The 19,992-nt window shown below is 47.0% G+C and overlaps 1 protein-coding gene across 1 annotated transcript; it reads right to left on the bottom strand.

Moving 5' to 3' along the window:
- Window positions 1–196: 196 nt before the first annotated feature.
- On the bottom strand, window positions 197–17,003 carry Myl12b (myosin light chain 12B). The gene is made up of 4 exons (XM_021185837.3): window positions 16,882–17,003; window positions 3,841–4,039; window positions 1,673–1,834; window positions 197–669 (listed from the first exon to the last, which is right to left on the bottom strand). Exons 2-4 carry the CDS (start codon window positions 4,022–4,024, stop codon window positions 497–499), a joined length of 519 nt encoding a protein of 172 aa, XP_021041496.1. The 5' UTR covers window positions 4,025–4,039; window positions 16,882–17,003; the 3' UTR covers window positions 197–496.
- Between the last annotated feature and the right edge of the window lie 2,989 nt (window positions 17,004–19,992).

The following is a 19,992-nucleotide window of genomic DNA, read 5'->3' as shown; positions in this document are numbered from 1 at the left end:
TTTAAACTTCTGAAGATGAGAATGTGGCAAAGTCTGAATTTTACAAAGCTGGAAACCTGAAGAAAGGAGCACCCCAAACTACCACTCGTTTGTTTTATACTCCACTTGAGTCAGCATCATCTTTATTTCAAAATAACATTTTTATTATATAAAAATGTAAAAAAAAAAAAATCCAGCAAAACCAGAAATCCGGATATATTGTCCTGGGCTTTCACAGTGGTTCATTTTTTATTTGTATCTCGTTTTCAGTACAATTTACAACATTGTCCCCCGTTCCAGTCTGATTATACACATGCTAAGTGACAGAAAGGGTCTGGAATAAATATATTTTAAAAAAAGAGGAAAAGCTCTCAACTAAGTGGCACACAGTAGGTCCGATGGGGAAGGGGAAGTGACTGAGAAACTAAGTGGCACGCAGTAGGTCCTATGGGGTGTGTGTGTCTGAGACAGGAAGTCAGCAAGCAAACGCAAGAGGAGTGTCAGCCGCAGCAGCTCTTCAGTCATCTTTGTCTTTCGCGCCGTGCTTCAGGATGCGGGTGAACTCAATGTAGTTGAAGTTCCCCTTTTTGTCAATGGGGGCCTCTCTGTACAGCTCATCCACCTCCTCGTCTGTGAAGCGGTCGCCCATGGTGGTCAGCAGCTCCCTCAGGTAATCCTCCTGGATGGTGCCTGGAGGGCAACAAAGGGCAGGCTCATGGCACAATGTGACAAACCAACCCGTCCCAGTTGGCAATTCGGCACTCTCACCGACGAGCCGCTTCCCAGCCCCTCCAGAGCACTCTATGAACACTAAATTGATTTTTAAAAGTGTCAAAGTAGAGATAACTCAGTAGTTAAGAGCACAGGCAGAGCCCAGCACCTCCTGTCTCACAACCATTTGTAACTTTCAGTCCCAAGAATCTTATGCCTGCTCTGGCCCCTGAAGGCCACCAGGTGTGCATGTGGTACACACACACACACACACACACACACACACACACACACACACACACACAGCTGTAATATTTATCCACAGAAAAGAAAAACAACTTTTTAAACACCACAATATCACAAAGTCGAGTAAAAATTAAGAGGTAGCTGCCCAGAACAAGAGGCAGTGTCACCCAGAGCCAGTGCAGGGACAGCCATGTGCCAGGGCTGTGGGAGGGAGATACCAAGGCGATGTGTGAGACCCAGCAGGAGGTTGGTACGGAATAAAAGGAGAAATGACTGAAGAAGGAAGGAGGAGGAGAGGAAGGTAAGACTGGGAAGGCTTTTCACACTGAAATGTGATTCTCCAGACAAAACAGAGCAAAACCCCAGGTAGCCCAGAGACACAGAACACTTCAAGTGCTCACACTGTAAACTGCTTTTCAGAGAAGCCAGGGGTCTCAGAAAGCACAGCTTTCACTGTCCAAGACTACCTAACGGGGACACGTCTGATTTTGTTAGGAAGCTTGAAGCCAGATGCAAAGGTGCATGAGATAGGCGAAGCCGTTTCATGACCTACAACAGATCTATGGCCAGGCCATTTTTGGTTCTACTGCCCTATTTTAAAATAACAGGCTTGGTTAGCTTGTTTTTGTTTTGACTAAAAAAAAAAATATTTCACACATTAAAAAATGTCCTAAAATATGCTCCATGTACACTAAAGTGAGGACACACACACACACACACACACACAGAGCGTTACCTGTGGCTTCCTCATCGAAGCAAGCGAAGGCATTTCTGATGACGTCCTCAGGGTCAGTGCCGTTCAGCTTCTCTCCAAACATGGTGAGGAACATGGTGAAATTGATGGGGCCTGGGGCCTCGTTCATCATGGCGTCCAGGTAGGCATCAGTGGGGTTCTTCCCTGTGAGGGCGCACATTGGAACAAAGGAGAAAACCCACTTAGGTTGGCATGGTTTGGCTATTGCTATGCTAGCACACTTATTTTTTTTTTAAAGGTTTTTATTACATGTACATGTAATATTCAGGATAACACATGTATGACTGTCTGAGGACAACTTTCAGGAGTTGGCTCTCTGCTTCTTCAAACCCCACAAGCTTAAGACAAAAACACCTTTCTGTGCCGAACCACCTTGCTACCTTCTTCATTGCTTTTTTTTTTTTTTTTTTTTTTTTTTCAGGAAACTACCTTATGTATATATTTTTTTTTTTCTAGTTAGATTTTTTTTTTTTATTACATATTTTCCTCAATTACATTTCCAATACTATCCCAAAAGTCCCCCATAGCGCCCCCCACTTCCCTACCCACCCATTCCCATTCTTTTGGCCCTGGCATTCCCCTATATTGGGGCATATAAAGTTTGCAAGTCCAATGGGCCTCTCTTTCCATTGATGGCCGACTAGGCCATCTTTCGATACATAGGCAGCTAGAGACAAGAGCTCCAGGGTTCTGGTTAGTACATTATGTTGTTCCAACAATAGGGTTGCAGATCCCTTTAGCTCCTTGGGTACTTTCTCTAGCTTCTCCATTGGGAGCCCTGTGATACATCCAATAGCTGACTGTGAACATCCACTCCTGTGTTTGCTAGGCCCCGGCATCATCTCACAAGAGACAGCTATATTTGGGTCCTTTCAGCAAAACTTGCTAGTGTATGCAATGGTGTCAGCGTTTAGAAGCTGATTCTTCATTGCTTTTTATTAAAAATCAACAACAACAACAACAACAACAACACCCCAAAGTCTCAAACTTTGACAGGCAAAACACCATACTATCACAGGCTGGATATTGATTCTACATTGGTTCATTAAGGGTTGTCTCAACACCAGCAATTCAAAGACAAATCAACATTTGCCTAATCATTGTTTCTAATCATGATACAGTTGTCCGTGGGCTGGTATGCTTCAAAATGACCTATAAGCTCATCATCTGAGTTAAACCTTTTAGGTCAGCTTACGACTTGCAGCTTATTTTGAACGATTCTACAGAAAGCACTGTCAACCCAAGTGCTGTTACTCTCCTGCTTCCTCCTCCTGCGTGTTGATGGATGAGCCACCAGGCCAGACCTGGACTGGAGCACTCACAGTAAAGAGAGACCCTGATTTCAGTTCCCATGGAAAACAAAACATAGGACGTCAGCCAGAGAATTCCTGACAGTGAGAGTGTGTGTGTGTGTGTGTGTGTGCGCGCGCGCGCACGCGCTTGCGTGCATCGGTGCCAAGGAAAACTCAGGGAAGACGAAGAATGACTTCCAGCAGCCAGGCCTCTCCATCCCGGGGCTCACACTGAGGTCACCAGGCTTGGCAGCATGCACCTTCACCTGGTGAGCCATCTCATCAGCTCTATTTATGGTTTTTACAAAAATGTATTCCCCCTCCCCTCCCTCTCTCTCTTTTATAAAGAGCTTTATTATGGAAGTCTCTCTTCTTGGGGTCCACTTTGAGTACCACCACCCTTCCTTCCCAGACACCCACTGTTAGTTATGTGTGGTACGGTACCTCTTTGTCCATTTGTTCCTGACCTGTCCTCCACCCACAGGATACTGCCTACTGTATATCACTAGCTACATTTGTTACTGCATCTTTTCATCTCTTGTACCTAGCCAACCAACATCAATCAATCAGACACACACACACACACACACACACACACACACACACACACACACAAACACACACACACACAGGAATGGCTTTCAGGCTCCTGCATGACATAATCTACTTAGCTAACAGGCACAGTACCCGCCAAGTACTCACCCTGCAGCTGATCCCTGCTCCTTATCGGGGCCCTACCGCCACCTGAAAGCTTTTCATAGGTACCTCAGAACAAGGGTTAAATCACAGAACAAACGATCCAGAGATGGATCACCACAGGAAGAATTCACATAAAGGGAAAATGCTCAGAAAGGCTACCCAGAGACGCCAGCATGTCGTGCAGGTCCTCCTTGTCAATGAAGCCATCCCGGTTCTGGTCAATCATGTTAAAGGCCTCTTTGAACTCCTGGATCTGGGACTGGTCAAACATGGCAAACACATTGGACGTTGCGCGCTGAGGGCGCTTCTTGGTGGTCTTGGTCTTTGCTTTTTTGCTCGACATGGTGGCGGTTCAAATCTGAAAATAAACAAAACAATGTATAATATGTAGTAAAGCAAGAAGGGTAGACACACATTTCAAATTAATAAAAATAAATAAATTTTTTTTTCTTTCTTTAAAACAGGGGTCTCATTGCCTAACCCCCGGATGGCCTAAACTTCACAAAAGATCTTCCTGTCTCTGATTCCCAAGTACTGGGATTAAAGTTGTGTGTTAAGCTATATAGTAAAAATATCTTAATAAGGAAATTTGCTTCGAGAGGGAAAAGTATGCCCAAGCTTTATTTCCAACGTGACGGTTAAGGTGGACTTGAAAGAACAGATTTTATCAATGAATTTTACATCACGTTTCACAAGACTAATTTAAGAGCCAGGCGGTAGTGGCGCACGCCTTTAATCCCAGCACTTGGGAGGCAGAAGCAGGTGGATCTCTGAGTTCGAGGCCAGCCTGGTCTACAAACTGAGTTCCAGGACAGCCAGGGCTATACAGAGAAACCCTATCTCAAAAAACAAAAACAAAACAAAACAAAAAAGACTAATTTAAGAGTTAGCTTTTATTTTTAATTACGTGTGTATGTATTTATGTCTGTGTGTGGGTGTGTGCGCATGAGTGCAGGTGACCTCGGAGGCCAGAGGAGGGCGCTGGAGCCCTGAAGTTGCAGTTACAGGCAACTGGAAAAGCTCCCAAGACTAATTTTTATCCACCAGAAGTTTATAAAAACAAAAAAATATCTACCATAACGTATGGTGAGAACTGAGTGGATACTGTAGACTAGGGAAGTCAGATACGGTCCTCACCTGTAAGATGCATCATCTAGACTCAATTTCCCCTTAGACTTCGAGCTGTCCCTGCATCTCCCCATCTGACAACGCCCGAATTCCATCATCCTCCCAATCGTTCCCAGAGATTCTGCAAGTGGCTTGGGCATTACTCTACTGACAGTCATCGGCCATTTAACAGGCAAAAAGAACGTATTTTATTGGTCCTCTTGCCTGTCTTTGGAGTGCTGGGATTATAGGGGTCGTACATGCCCTGGTAGCACTCTCAACAATATCAGTACATGCATGATCATGTTTTGGTCAATGACAAATAACATATACAATGGTGTATACCACATGGTCTTGGTCTGCAGAGCAATGAGACCACCTAACAATGACATTCTCAGAATCTATCCCCTTTATCAGACGATGCTCCACAGCAAATAGAACACAACACTGTCAGCTTTGGAGTTAGAAGCCAAGTTAAAAATCTAAGTCACAGAAGACTGGCTATACATCATTTGAAATCTCACAAATACAAGGCTGGGTTTTTTTTTTTTTTTTTAACTATGAGCTTTTATTATTTTTATGTGTATGTCTTTCATGTATGTCTATACACATGTGTGCAGTGCCTATGGAGACCAGAAAAGGGTGCTGGATCCTCTGGGGCTGGAGTTACAGATGGGTGAGAGCCTTCAGGTGCTGTTGGGAGGGGGCTGCTTACTGGCTTGCTCATCATGGCTTGCTTGTCCTGCTTTCTGCTTTCTTATAGAGATCTGGGATAACCAGCCCAGGGAATGGCCCCACTTACCATGGGCTGGGCCCTCTCACATCAATCACTAAGAAAATGTCCTACATGCCTGCTCACCACCTGATCTTATGGCGGCATTTCTCAATTGAGGTCTCCCTCCTCTCTGATGACTACAGCTTATGCCAAGTGTAATAAAACTTGCCAAAATAGGTTTAATCCCAGGTTCTCATGCATGCTACATGGCTCTCCCAATGAGCTACACCCTCAGCGTCAACTGACTTTCTTAACCCTGGAACTGTCAGATAAAAGTTTTTCTCATGTGAGAGATACTCGTTTTATTTCAAGATTTAATAGGTATTAGCAGTCTAAAGGCACGGATAAGTTCTATCAGCCGATCATGTCTCAAACTAACCAAAGAGTAACATTTTTTGAGGTTTAATCAAGAGTTCTTCAAGAAGTCAACGATGAGACGACGCCAAATGCAAAGATTTGGTTAGGGAGCGTGGCTAGTTTAAAATAACTGGAGGGGGCGGGGGAGAGAGGCATTGTCAGAAAGCCTCAGCTGGTGCAGCAGCCTGGTCCCTGATTAAGGGGAAAGACGAGGCTGACAGGTGAGAACACAGTCACTCACCGGCACTTATCAAAACATGCTGCAGAGCAAGCGACTAACAGGAACAGCACTCGACCTTAAGTGGCTTTGGCATGACTCTCTAGAGAAACCCTCACCTACTTCCCCAAGTGTGTGCTGACATTTTTCTAAGCACTCCTCCCTTAATGCTTGTGTTTATGTCTCTGTTAAAGGTGTCTGCATATGCATGTGTATGCATGTATGTATGTGGAGGTGCAGAGGTTGACAGTGGGTGTCTCCCTCAGACGCTTTCCACTCTCATTTTTCGTAAGATTTATTTATGTATTTATTATGCACACAGCATTCTGCCTGTGTGTATGTCTGCAGGCCAGAAGAGGGCAGCAGATCTCATAGATGTGAGCCGGGAATTGAACTCAGGACCTCTGGAAGAGCAGACAGTGAGTGCTCTTAACCTCTCAGCCATCTCTCCAGTGCCCTCCACCCTAATTTTTGAGGCAGGCTCTCTTGTTGCACTTGGAGGGCTCACCAACTGGCTGGCGGACCAATGAGCCCCACCCCTCTGCCCCCCCAGCACTGGGATTCTGGGTGAGTGTATGTACCAGCTTTCTATGTGAGCGCTAGGATCTGGACGCAGAGACTCACGCTTGCACGGCCAAGCACTTTACTGACCGGGTCATTTACTCAAACCTAAAACTGTCTAAGAAACCCAACCCACCCACCTCAAAAATATTAATCCACAATTCCCGTCAAAAGGAAATGCAGAGACAAAGTGTGGAGCAAAGTCTGAAGTAAAGGCCATCCAGAGACTGCCCCACCTGGGGATCCATCCCATATACAGACACCAAACCCAGACACTATTCTGGATGCCAACAAGTGCTTGCTGACAGGAGCTTGATATAGCTGTCTCCTGAGAGGCTCTGCCAGTGCCTGACTAATACAGATGCGGATGTATGTAGCCAACCATTGAACTGAGCACGGGAACCCCAATGGAGGATTTAGGGGAAGGACTGAAGGAGCTGAAGGGGATTGTAACCCCATAGGATCAACAATATCAACCAACCAGCCCTCCCACCCGCAGGGACTAAACCACCAAAGAGTACACATGACTCCAGCTGTATATGTAGTAGAGGATGGCCTTGTCTGGCATCAATGGGAGGAGAGGCCCTTGGTCCTGTGAAGGCTCTCGATTCCCACCCCACCCCACCCCACCCCCACCCTGTAGGGAAATGCCAGGGTGGGGATATGGGACTGTGTGAGCGAGTGGGGGAGCACCCTCATAGAAGCAAGGGTAGGGTGAGGTGATAGACAGGAGGTTTATGGAAGGGAAACTGGGAAGGGGGATAACATTTGAAATGTAAATACATAAAATAAATAAAAAATATGAAGATTAAAAAAAAAAGAAAAAGAAAAGAAACCCAACTGTGAGCTGAGCGTGACGCTGTGCATCTTTAATCCAAGCATGGTCTAAAGTGCGAGATCCTGTCTCAAACAACAAAAAAGGAAACCCAACTTTGTTAAGCACACACACACACACACACACTCACTCGTTGTTTAGAGTCTTACTATGTTTGTAGCCCAGCTGGTCTTCAATTATGATCCTCTTGCCTTTGTCTCCTAAGTGCTGGGAGTTTAAGATTTTTAGGGTTGGGGATACACTCAGTGGTAGGGTACTTGTTTGTATGTTCAAGGTCCTGGGTCCCATCTCCAGAAGCACAAAAACAAAATATACTTCACACACACACACACACACACACACACACCAGTTGAAAATCGAGCAAAGGTGTATCAAAACCACCAATCCAACGAAAACTCTGGTCCAGAGAAAACGTTCCCTCCCGCTTGCCTTCTGAGAGAATATCTTGGCTTCCTCTACTGTCTCACCCCTGAAGTGGAAACTTATGGTTTCTTTGGAAAGTTAGCTGTATTGGATGGTGTTTTGCTGGGGCAGACACTTACACGGGTGAAAGGATGTTTTGCTCAGGCAAGCACATGAAAGAACTCATAATGAAGGATTCTTTGCTAACCACACGTATGTACTGGTTCATCTTACACTGCATAGCTGAGCTCCACTTGTTATGACTCCATGGTGAGAAAGGCCCTCAAAACTTCAGATGGTGTTTTGGTGGCTTCTTGCTTCTTGCTGCTTCTGCAGACTCAGGTTGACTGGCAGAGTAACGTCAGCTGAGGTTAAGACTCCCAAGGAGGACATGCGATGTTTGGAGGGAGTATGAACAGGACTCAACGGACAGTGATCGAGGCTTGCTTGCATAGCTAGCTTTACAAGGCTTCCTTGGTCTCAAGTCTTTGCTGGTCTTCACTTCATTGAGACAGGCTTGGCAAACAAACTTCTGGAGTCCCTGCTGGTCCTGTCCTAATCGCTCTTGCTGACTCTCGCTGATTTGGCTGAGGCCTGGTTGGTTCTGCTGTGTCGTGCTAACTCTGCTATCCTGACACTACTGAACTGGACTGCTGGTATATTTGTGGAGTATTTGTGAGTGGATGGAGCTGCCTCCACTGAATCCTGTCAACAGAATTGATTTCCTGACAATGCAGATTGGATTTGCTCTAAAAAACAATTTCTAAACAGGTCCATGTCCCCGTGTGTCCTAAATAACTTTTCTCTTCCACTGCCTCTGGTGAGTTACTTATGGGAGACTCACTCCTCAGCTCACCACCTCAGGAAGTCTTTCTTCAGGGCCTGTACTGTACCTGACACCGTTGTGTGCCGGGCTGTGGGGAGGTGGCCCTCCACTGCAGCCTCAGTTCTCCTACTTCCGGTATTGGCCCACCAGAATGTCTTCTTGCGCTTCCATCTCCCCTCAGGGACCCAGGCGTCTCATATCCCGGCATTTCTGACAGGGTTTCACTATGCATCCCAGGCTGCTATAGCATCCTCTTGCCTCTGCAACATTCTGGCTCCAGGGCCTACACCTCCAGGCTTGTTCTTCACCTTGAGCTGCAGATTCACGTCTAGCTGTCTAGGCAACAGGCCCATTCTGGACATCCTACAGACACTGCAAGAATCAAAGGGCTGGGAACGGAATCCATTATCCCGTCCCTCAACTTCCTCAGCTCTCAGTCCCCCACTCTCCCAGCCGGGAAGCTGCGAGTCAGCTTCTCTAAATCTCTCCCCGGTAAACCAGTCCTTGGGTTCCTTTGCCTCTTTCCTGCCACCACGGGAGAGCCCACCGTCATCACTGACTTGAGACAGCTTCCTCAGATCCTACCTCTCCAGTGCCTGTATCACAAGCATGCACTACCACACTTGGTTTGTCTGTTTGTTTTGTTTTTAAATCTGTGTGTGCCCACACATGCGCATGCGTATGCATTTTAGAGGACAGTGTTTGAGAATTGGTTTCCTCTCACCACATGGATCCAAACACGGGCTTGTCAGACTTGGCAGAAAAGGCCTTTATACGGAGACATTTAGTCAGCCTCGTGTACACCTATTACATATACATACACACGTACATACGTACTCACTCTCAGGAGAAAGAAATCATGAGTGGAGAAAGTTTAAACATCCCGGCATTAAATGAAGCTGCCTGCTTTTGAAATGATATAGCTGAAGGCCCAGACATTAAATAACCCCCCAAGTTGGGTATCCCCAAACTCTACTACAGCTAATCTCTCCACACACACCCCCAGCCTCTTTCCTGTTAACCTCTCTTCTAGTTATTGTAGCTCCCTTGAAATCTTTCAAAGTTCCCAACAGATGTGAGCCTGGGTTTCTGAGTGGTGATTTTTCTCCGCAATCGGGCCACAGACAGGAGGAGTTTTCATAGAAGCCCAAACTACACCTGAGAAACTACACAGACAGTCAGACTGTACCGGACAGGAGCGACTAATGGGGAGAAGCCAAAGCCTGGATTGACTATGAAGCGTAGCAGGTCAGACGGGGTTAACAAGAGGCATCACTTTTTATTAGCCATGATTTAACAGAGAAACCTGTACTGGCTAGTTTTGTGTCAACTTGACACAAGCTGGAGTTATCACAGAGAAAGGAGCTTCAGTTGGGGAAATGCCTCCATGAGATCCAACTGTAAGGCATTTTCTCAATTAGTGATCAAGGGGGAAAGGCCCCTTGTGGGTGGTGCCATCTCTGGGCTGGTAGTCTTGGTTCTATAAGAGAGCAGGCTGAGCAAGCCGGGGGAAGCCAGCCAGTAAGGAACATCTCTCCATGGCTTCTGCATCAGCTCCTGCTTTCTGACCTGTTTGAGTTCCAGTCCTGACTTCCTTTGGTGATGAACAGCAGTATGGAAATGTAAGCTGAACAAACCCTTTCCTCCCCAACTCGCTTCTTGGTCATGATGTTTGTGCGGGAATAGAAACCCTGACTAAGACAAAACCTTTATGCTCAATTATTAATGAAAATGCTTTAGGAGGGGGGAGCGCCTTACCCAACCCTCTACCCTTAGACTACAGTCATTACCATCACTGATGAAAGTATTCACAATAAATCATAGCCCAGAAGGTAAATTACCTTTAACTTAAAACAAAAGGGATTTTCCTCCTAAAACACTTCAGTATTTCTCTGTATCCCTAACACTTCCTTGGGCTTGGAAAGATGCTCAGAGCACATGCTGCTGCCGCCCGAGGAATCCAACGTCCCTTTGATGCTTCCCCAAGGATCAGTCGCCACCACAAGGCAATATACTCGTGTGCCAGCCATCTCTGAAGTCTATTTAAAAAAAAAAAATTGATGCCCGAGTCTTAGTCTAGCCTAACAGAAAGGGAGTGCTGGGAGCGGAGGCCAACTTAGTTTTAAAGGTGCGCTAGGTGGGAGCTGGAAGTTGGTCCATTGATTAAGAGTCCTTGTTGCTTCTGTGGACAACCTAGTCCCCAGGGATCTGACACTCGCTTCTGATCTCCACAGGCCCCAGGCATGCACAAAAACCTCATAAACATGAAATAATTAATTTTAAAAAATCATCAATGCACTAGGCAGTTCCAACGCACAGCTAAGGTTGAAACCACTTAGCCCACACTGGCTGCATGCATGTCCAGTTTCCCTTGGCTTTTCAAAGTTAGTCACTCTGGGTAAATGGGAGGCCTGAATTCTAATTCCAGTTCTTTGATTTTTGGCTACTTTAGCCACCTCAGTCTCTTCATCCATGCAAGAGGTGACTCATGGGCCAAGAAGCTGGCTCGGTTGCTGCTTAGCCTTTGGGCATGGGGACCTGAGCTGGAGCCGAGAGTCCATGTCTAGATATAGATGCAGGCCAGCAGAGGCCATGTCTCAAAAAGAAGGCGAACGCACCTCAGGGAGGACACCAGGGACTGGCCTCTGGCCTCCACTTACATACACACTAAGTAAGAGGTAACTCATAGCCAATAACTGGCAGCTAGCAAATTATTTGCAGTCTGCAGGAAGGTTTGTGTAGTAGCCCAGAGATGACCTTTAATATTTCTTCAAAAATTAGCTTGTCAAACTTATTTATTTAAATGTATATGAGTACACTGTCTTCAGACAGATCGATAGAGGGCATCAGATCCCCTCACAGATGGTTGTGAGCCACCATGTGGTTGCTGGGAATTGAACTTGGAACCTCTGGAAGAACAGTCAGTGCTCTTAGCCACTGAGCCACCTCTCCAGCCCTTGTCGATTTTTTTTAAGGTGACATTTTACTTAAAACCCCAAATTTCGGACACCTTGAACAAGTACAGAAGGAATCGCCAGATGAGCACCCCCAGATCCTTTGGGAGTGCTCAATGAGAAATCTGCCCCCTTCACCCTCCTCTCCCCGCAACGTTTATTCAACCTGAATGGTTCCTGATGGCACTGAAAGTCCTTTCTCCCACTCTTGCCAATGTGGTTGTCAGGCTCCAAGATGACCCTCAATGGCCGTCACCGTGCAGCCACCCGGAAGTAAGAGTGGGGAAGGAACAGTGTAAGCAGTGCACTGTGCAATGGTGTCAGTTGACTGTTGCCACAGACATTGCATCCCCGGCTTGCTCTGCTGTGAGTCAATCTGCCGATGCTAGCACCAGATAGCAGAGAATGGAGGCCTCCTGCAAAAGCCAGTGGCAACAGGTTACCTGTGTGAGTCAGCCACACTGGACACGATCCCTCCGGATGAAGACAACCATGCGAGACTAAACTGCATGGGGATTCCTGGCTTTTAAAGACTGGAATTTATTAGCCAGGTGTGGTGGCACACACCTCTCTGATCCTTGCACTCTAGAGGCAGAGGCAGGAAGAGCTCTCTAAGTTCAAGGCCAGCCTGGTATGCAGTTAAGTTCCTGGACTATAAAGACCCAGTCTCCAAACCAATAGCAACAACAAACCCCCGGGTATTGCCTTATAGGTGTTGATAACAAAGTTAAGAGCCCTTGTTCTGTGAATTCTTTCTGAGTGACAGGAGGAAACATCTTTGTTTCAGGCTTAGCACCACAGAGTTCAAAGGGACCACAAGTCAGGTGCCTGGGGAATTTTCTATTTCTGGTAAAACAACAAAAAAATAAGTGACCGTAATAGAACTCCACCCTGTTCGGTAAGCTCTCTCAGAGGAGTCTTCTCTCACAAGTTTTCTCCCACTTCTTACCACCATTCCATCTCACATTCCTTTACCGCTCTGCAGGTTTTTCTTGCTTTCTAATGACTGCTTCCTGCAAAGTTCTACCCTTGGACTTGCTTAATTGCTGGTTGAAAAACTTGTATCTCGAAAGTACCACTCAAGCTGGGTGTGGGTCTCTCGGGGTCGAGGCAAGAGGACTGCTGCAAGTTCGAGGCTAAGCCTGGCCTACACAGTTAAGTCCCAGGCCAGCCTGGTTACAGAGTGAGGTTTTGTCTCAAAAAAACTGAACCAAAAAGCACAAGCCATAAAAATCTAAAAACAAAACTCACTGCTGATAGTTAGTAGATTGTGGAGAAAAGGGCGGGACTGGTTCTGTGGGCAAAGGAGTTGTAAAGCCATCAAAGTTTAGTGGCCAGAGACAGCTAGTCAAGAGGGCTCACTGATTTTGCAGAGGACCAAGATGGCTGCTCAGGGTAGGTGGGGCAATATCACAACCACCTGTGACTCCACTCCTTGGGATTTCATACCTCTCACACGCACACACCCCACCCCATACACAGATAAGAGAAAATCTTTACAGAAAGAATTCTCCTTTTAGCCCAGCTACACTACAGTGGCAGCTGAGACACCGAGGGGGGGGGGTGTGCAGTGAGGGAGTTTTGATGTGTGAGCAGATTCACAGGAGGAGCCATCAAAGGCAGAAAGCACGGACTGGCTCCAGGACTCAAACTAAGGGTTTTTTTTTTTTTTTAATTCAATTTTGTCTTTTCCAGTGTCTGTCCGAATCTAGAAGTTTCACACAGGTTCTCCTGTAATCACCGTGGACAAGATGACTCACTGGATTGGGTGCAAGGCCAGTTTGAAAGCAGCAATCAGAAAGGGAATTCCGAACATAACCAAATTGAAATGAGTCACAAAACTAACCTCATATGCTTAATGGCATATAATTGGTTTTATGTTACATACATACTTTTTTTTTTTTACGGTTCCATAATTATCTCTCTTTTAAAGAGCTAAACACAATTTTTACGACCTTCCTTCACATCGGTGAATACATGTGTTTTCACACTCACCACAGAGATTGTACTCTCTTCTCCCTCACAGGTGTTCTGGTGTCTCTGCCACTTAACTCCCTACCTCAGGTCATCACTTGTGTCACCGTGTACGCCCACGTTAACAACCAACTAAGTGATAAGCGCTAACATCATTCCAGAAAGTCCCAGAAGTCAACTGCGAACCTCAGCCCCCTTGGCAGAGCCTGTTTGAATTTCTTTTTCTTTTCCTTCCTTTTTTTTGAGACCAAGTCTTACTACAGAGCCCCGGCTGACCTCAAACTCAGGAACCTCCTGCCTCAGCTTCCAAAGTGCTAGGATTAGAAGCATTCATTCAACGACCTCTCTTGTCTGAGTTCCTTTTAAGTCAAAGGACGACTGTATGCTGGACAGGATCCCTTTAGATGAAGACAACCATGCAAGACTAAACTGCTTGGGGATTTCTGGATTTTAAAGACTGGAATTTATTGGCTAGGTGTGGTGGCACACACCTCTGACCCTTGCACTCTGACTTGCTTGACTTTTTTAAATGTAATTTTTTTTTTTTTTGAGACTGACCCAAGGGTCCTTCTGCCTCTTTATTAAAAAAAAAAAAAAAAAAGTTTTTTTTTGAGTGTGTGGGGAATCAAGCCCAGGCCCTCAAACACGATAGTCAGTGCTGTACACCTGGCTCTTTATTCTCTTCTACTAATGAGTATAATTATATTGCCGTATAATTTACAAATACCCTTTAACAGCCTTTTGCCCTTCTACTTGGATGAGAGTTTAGGAAAACTGCTTGCACATTGCAGGTGCCCTGGCAAGCAGCAACATACATGTAATTATCCCATCGCAAACAATACTGCATATGCAAATGTTCATGGTAAGGTGCTGGATTTGAGCACCCCTAAAATAAGGCTTTCCCCCACCCTCACCCCCCGAAACTACACATGAATCTGCTCACATTCAACCACCTCACAAAGCCCACCAGCTGGTTGGTTACCCCTGGCTCAGTACCTGGGAGGAACATTTATTACCGCAGGAGCAGGCTGCAGGTGTACCAGGCACGGGGGTAAGCATGCCACACACATTAATAATTAATCCTCACAACAGCTTATAACATGAGCGCTGTTGCTATACCAACCTCTCAGATAAAAGCTAGGAAGGGGCAGAAGGAACACCTAAGGAATCCAGCCTCAGAACATGTCCCTCCAGCCCTGTGCCTTTCGTATCAGCAGCTGCAAGGGCCGATCGTGAAAACTTCAGCCACTGGCAAGGCTGCTATGTTCCTGAAGCTGATGTGAAGTACGATGCCTGCCATGCTGAGAACCAACCAAGAGGTGCCTTTAAGGTCTGTCTGGCCTCCCTTTCTCTTCCAAAGTCCAAGGATCTGACCACGGGGAGCACGCCCGTAAAGAATGGAGTAGACTACGGCTACATCCCTCTAATGTCTGGAAACAAGTCCAGAGGTGACACCACACCCAGAGCCCAAAGGGACTGTCCTGGATATCATGTTTTTCAAGCCACTTGACTCCTCTGAACATCATGTAGTCTTTTTTGTTTGTTTGTAGACAGGGTTTCTCTAAAGCCCTGGCTGTCCTGGAACTCACTCTGTAGACCAGGCTGGCCTCAAACTCAGAAATTCGCCTGCCTCTGCCTCCCAAGTGCTGGGATTAAAGGTGTGCGCCACCACCTCCAGGCGGTAGAAGCTTTTGGAGGCTCATTTGTTTACCTGTCTTCCTCCTTTGCACATAGTGAGTTGATACCCTTTTTCTCCTGTTATCTGGCTTGTGCCAGGTAAGGGGAACTCAGTGATAAACCTTCAGAGGGAGGAAGAGAAACCTGCTTTGCCCGCCATGTAAAACTTGTCATAGAAGAATCAAAGACGCTGATAACCAGGGCAGATGAAAGCCATCCCTACACAACTGTATCATTCAATCTTGGGGGAATGGGGATATTGGTACCATCCCTGCCTTTCCTAACTTTGGCCAACCATCACCTGGGGATCTGTCCTTCATAAGCTGCAGCTCAGTGAACAGGTGCTTTGTGTGTGTGTGAGAGAGAGAGACAGACCAAAGAGAGAGAGAGACAGACCAAAGAGAGAGAGAGAGACAGAGACAGACCAAAGAGAGAGAGAGACAGAGAGAGAGAGAGACAGAGAGAGACCAGAGACAGAGTGAGGAGCAAGCTGATAGAAAAACCCTGATGGCATCATGTGAATTCCTGAAGTGATGTTCCCAGGCAAATGACATCACCTCACTTAAGGGTTTATTGAAGGAGAAAATGCTGTGATATTTCTCTAACACACAGGACTACAGCCAAGCCATCTCTATATCAAAAGCTGTCAACCCGATTCCCTAAACATCCTTTGTCGTGTTACTTCCTTGTCGTGGGGCGCGAGTGACTCCGCAAATCCTCTTACGTAACTTTTCATTTCTCATCGAGTTTTCAATACACCTCTAAAGAGGCCTACCTTCGCTAACTAACTACGTTATTTTATTGTATAGGGTCTCGCCCGGGGACGTGTGTATCCAGGAGCCCTACCCTAACTACCTCCTCTTTCCCAGCTAGTACTCTGTTATTGTTCTGCTCCCTTCGTGCTGACCATCCGCGCTTCTTGTGCACATAATACGATGCTCATCTTTTGAGCTTGGCCACCTTTTGAGCTTTTCGCTCGGTACCTCCTAGCAGAGATCCACCAGTTCATCTTGGATCCCTGGCTCAATATGTTCTCCATTCTTTCCAGCTTTCTTCGAATTGTCCTTCTCTAACAATGAGCTAAATCTTTGCAAGACCTAAGACCGTAAGAATTTATGCATATCGGCCTATTTTAGCATTTGCTAACCAGGAACTCTAGTACCAGTTCCTGGTTTCCTCTGGCAGGAACCATACACCAGCGGGCTTCTCCTCCCCCAACGCGTCTAGAACGGATGCACGCAGTTGCGCTAACACTCAGCTTGGACCTGCAGCCTGCAGCCGCGGCAGGTGCGGGCACCAGGTGTCAGTCATCGGATGTCGCAGGCCCAGTGCACACGGTCCCGGGGCCTCGTTCGGCCAGGGTTCGCCAGCACAGGAACCGCGTAGGGCCTCGAACGGAGCCACCTCCGCTCCACCAGCCGATGGTCCAGCCGCCCGCAGGCTCCAGGCGCGGTTGCGCAGCACGAGGGACAGATGCGGCCCGGGAGATGCCCCGCGGGGTCGAGAGCCACTCACCTGACCTGATGCTGCACACCCGAGAGGATCCGACCGGCGACTGCGACCAGCGGAGGTTGGGGCGGGACAGTGGCGGCGCCGCACTTCCGGCTCGAGGGCGGGGCGGAAGGAGCACCGGCGAGCCCGGCGCGACCAACCGCGGCAGGGGGATGCTGCAAGCATTTTGAAGACCCGAGGGACCCAGGCAGCCAGCGGCGGAAACTAGCCTGGCTGCACGGCCCGACGAGCTCAGCCCCGGTAGCCGAGAGTACAAATTCCCCAGCTCACTGGCACGGCATCCTCCTGCCGCAGCCGTGCCAGCTTGCCGGTCTCCCCGGCTCCCAGCGCAAGTCCCGCGCCCCTTCCGCATTCCGAGCCGAGGGCGGAGCGCCAGCGCTGGAATTTGACCCGGGTGGGCTGGGAGCCGCCCTGGTTTGGGGGTCCCCTGGCGCCTGTAGCGGGCAGCCCGAAGTTGCCTGATTTAGCAGAGGGCAGTTGGCCTGGTTAAGCTAAGTTTTAGATAAACAGTGCTCAAGAGAAGGAATGTAATCCGGAAGAGGGCGGCGGCTGAGCACTCTCCAGAGGGCTCCAGAAACGTTCTCGCTTATTTGAAATTACACTCCAGCCAGTGGCCTTTACTTGCTCCCCGCCGGGAGGTCATATTCTAGAAGTCTGATCAGAAATTCCGTGTCAGACGGTGGTGGCGACAACCTTTGATTCCAGCACTTAGAAGGCTGGGGTAGCATCTCTGTGAGCTGAAGGCCAGCCTGGTCTACAGAGCTTAGTTCCAGGACAGCCACGCTACACATAGAAAACCACCTCCCTTCCTACCCTCCTTCCAAAAGAAATTCCTCCAAGGCAGGAACACTATGGTCTCCAGCACTGAGTATCGGTGTACTTCACAGCAGTCCGTACAAAACAAATACAACAGCTTAGGGGCCAGCAAGATGGCTCAGCAGGTAAAAGTGCCTGTTAGCACGCATGACTATGTTCTCAGGGCCCATAGAGAACAACCAATTCCTGCAATTTGTTCCATGAGCCCCATATGCAGGTACCAGGGAATGTGCAGCCTCCTCCCCAAACTAGTAGATAAAATGTAAAATAAGATAACCCTCCTAATAAATTGAGGGTTGCTTTAAATCTGCGTTTGAAAAAATCAGGGTCTGGGATTGCGTAGGTCAGAGGTGGAGATTAGGCGCCGAGTGATGCTGATGCTGTATCTTCGATCCTATTTGTCCTCAAAAACCATTGCTTAAATGATTATGTTTCTTATAAAGTTATGGCACTTTTAGGGTTTGTTACATAAGTCTACCACCACTTCCTAGATCCTCACTCTAGGCAATGTAAAATCAGTTAATGAGCAGGGTGTGGTGGCACTGGCCTCTAACCCTGGCATCCCAGTGGCAGGGAAACGGGCAAACTTAACACAGCAAAAGTCACTCTCAAAAACCCAGAGAGTGCACATAGGGAGGTGGGTCAGTGGCTAAGAGTACTTGCTATGCAAACAAGAGGACTCAAGTTTGAAGTCCCAGTACTCACGTAAGGGCCAGGCTTCCCCTCTTTCCAGGGACCCACAAATGAGCAAAACAAAAATAAACTACAATTTGAATATCGGCTGCATACATAAACACCGCCCTTTCCCACATTTCCAATTTCTGTAGCAAACGAAGGAAGCGCTCCTATATCAAATGAGGAAGCTGACATTTTAAAACAACCTGGCCACATGAGGGCGCAGATCCACTTGGGTACCAGGAGGGGTTTGGTTAACCACACCCAGCTCCAGATAGACGCTGCTTTTTATCATAAAGGGGCCATTATGAACAGCATGAATTCACTTTATAAATGACTAAATATGTCAACAAACTCGGGGGTTGGAGAGATGGCTCAGTGGTTAAGAGCACTAACTGCTCTTCCGAAGGTCCTAAGCTCAAATCCCAGCAACCATATGGTGGCTCACAACCATCCACAACGAGATCTGGCACCCTCTTCTGGAGTGTCTGAAGACAGCTACAGTGTACTTACATATAATAAATTAAAAAAAAAAAAAAAAAGAGTAAGTAGCTTTCCCACGGCCATAAAGCCATGCTGTAGCAAAATTGGGACTTGAAATGCTGAGAAAGGTCTCGCTGGGTGGTGGGTGGTAGCAGCTCAGGCTTTTAATTCCAGCACTTGGGAGACAAAAGCATGCTAGGCTCAGCCTAGAGTTCCAAGACAGTCAGGGCTGCACCCTGGGGGAGGGGAGGTAGTGGGAGGAAGAGGAAAAACCACTAGTCTGCCAGAGCACTCCAAATCCAGTGGGCCCCTCTATACTTCCCTACACCTCTGTGACTTGATACTACCTAGTCCCTCCTAAAACGAGCTTTGTGTTTAACTTTCCGTGGCCTGTACCTGAAGCTCTCCATCCCAACCCCCATTCTACAGGCCTGGCATTATTGGGTTAAAGCCTCCTGCTGCTCAAAGGCATTAAGTAATTGTTTATCAAATGAGGTAGTGGTTTCCCTCAAGGACAGTCTTTCAATAGCATAAAAGTTTGGGGGAGGGGAGCCACCCAGGTTCAAACCTTTTTACACTTAGAACTTTTTGAAACATTAGAAACAAAACAGAACAACTGTGTTTTCCACCCCCTGATTAACATGACAACCGTTCTCAGTTATCAAAAATGACCCAAGTTATTTATAGGGTTGAAACAATGACCTCACTTTCCCAGGCATGCAGCCACAGCTGTTCTGACTGTGGGTAGGTCAGGAATGTCTAACATTCACATATGGACTTAGGAGGAATCTCTGTATAAACAAACAGGTCTTTTAATAGGGGTTGTTATAATAAGGAAAAACTGTATACAAAAAAAAAAAAAAACCTGTATCTCCAACAGCTGGAAACACAGCGAAATCTGTCCTTTTTGTTAAAAGCATTCCAAAGAAGCTTTAAAATAGAACACTTAGTGTGCTCAGCGGCAGGAAGTTTACATGGAAGAGGTAAAGCAGGTCCGTCCAGCTGGCGGCAGACAGAGCTAATGCAGGGTCACAATTCTGCAGGAATTATCTTCCAAAAGAAAGACAAAGTCTAGGGCCCCCAACGAGGGCTTTATCTGATTTCCCTGGAGGGAGAAATGAACAGAAGCAGAGAAAACCA

This window comes from Mus caroli, unplaced genomic scaffold (assembly GCF_978045245.1).
Source record: "Mus caroli unplaced genomic scaffold, Mus_caroli_1 scaffold_18, whole genome shotgun sequence".
NCBI lineage: Eukaryota > Metazoa > Chordata > Mammalia > Rodentia > Muridae > Mus > Mus caroli.
This window is presented reverse-complemented; position numbering and strand designations above follow the sequence as displayed.

Coding starts and splice junctions, on each gene's coding strand:
- Myl12b (XM_021185837.3), bottom strand. CDS start 4,024: ATGTCGAGCAAAAAAGCAAAGACCAAGACCACCAAGAAGCGCCCTCAG. Junction 1,835..3,840: donor CGACATGCTGGCGTCTCTGG/GTAGCCTTTCTG, acceptor GCGCCCTCACAG/GGAAGAACCCCACTGATGCC. Junction 670..1,672: donor CTTCGATGAGGAAGCCACAG/GTAACGCTCTGT, acceptor GTTGCCCTCCAG/GCACCATCCAGGAGGATTAC.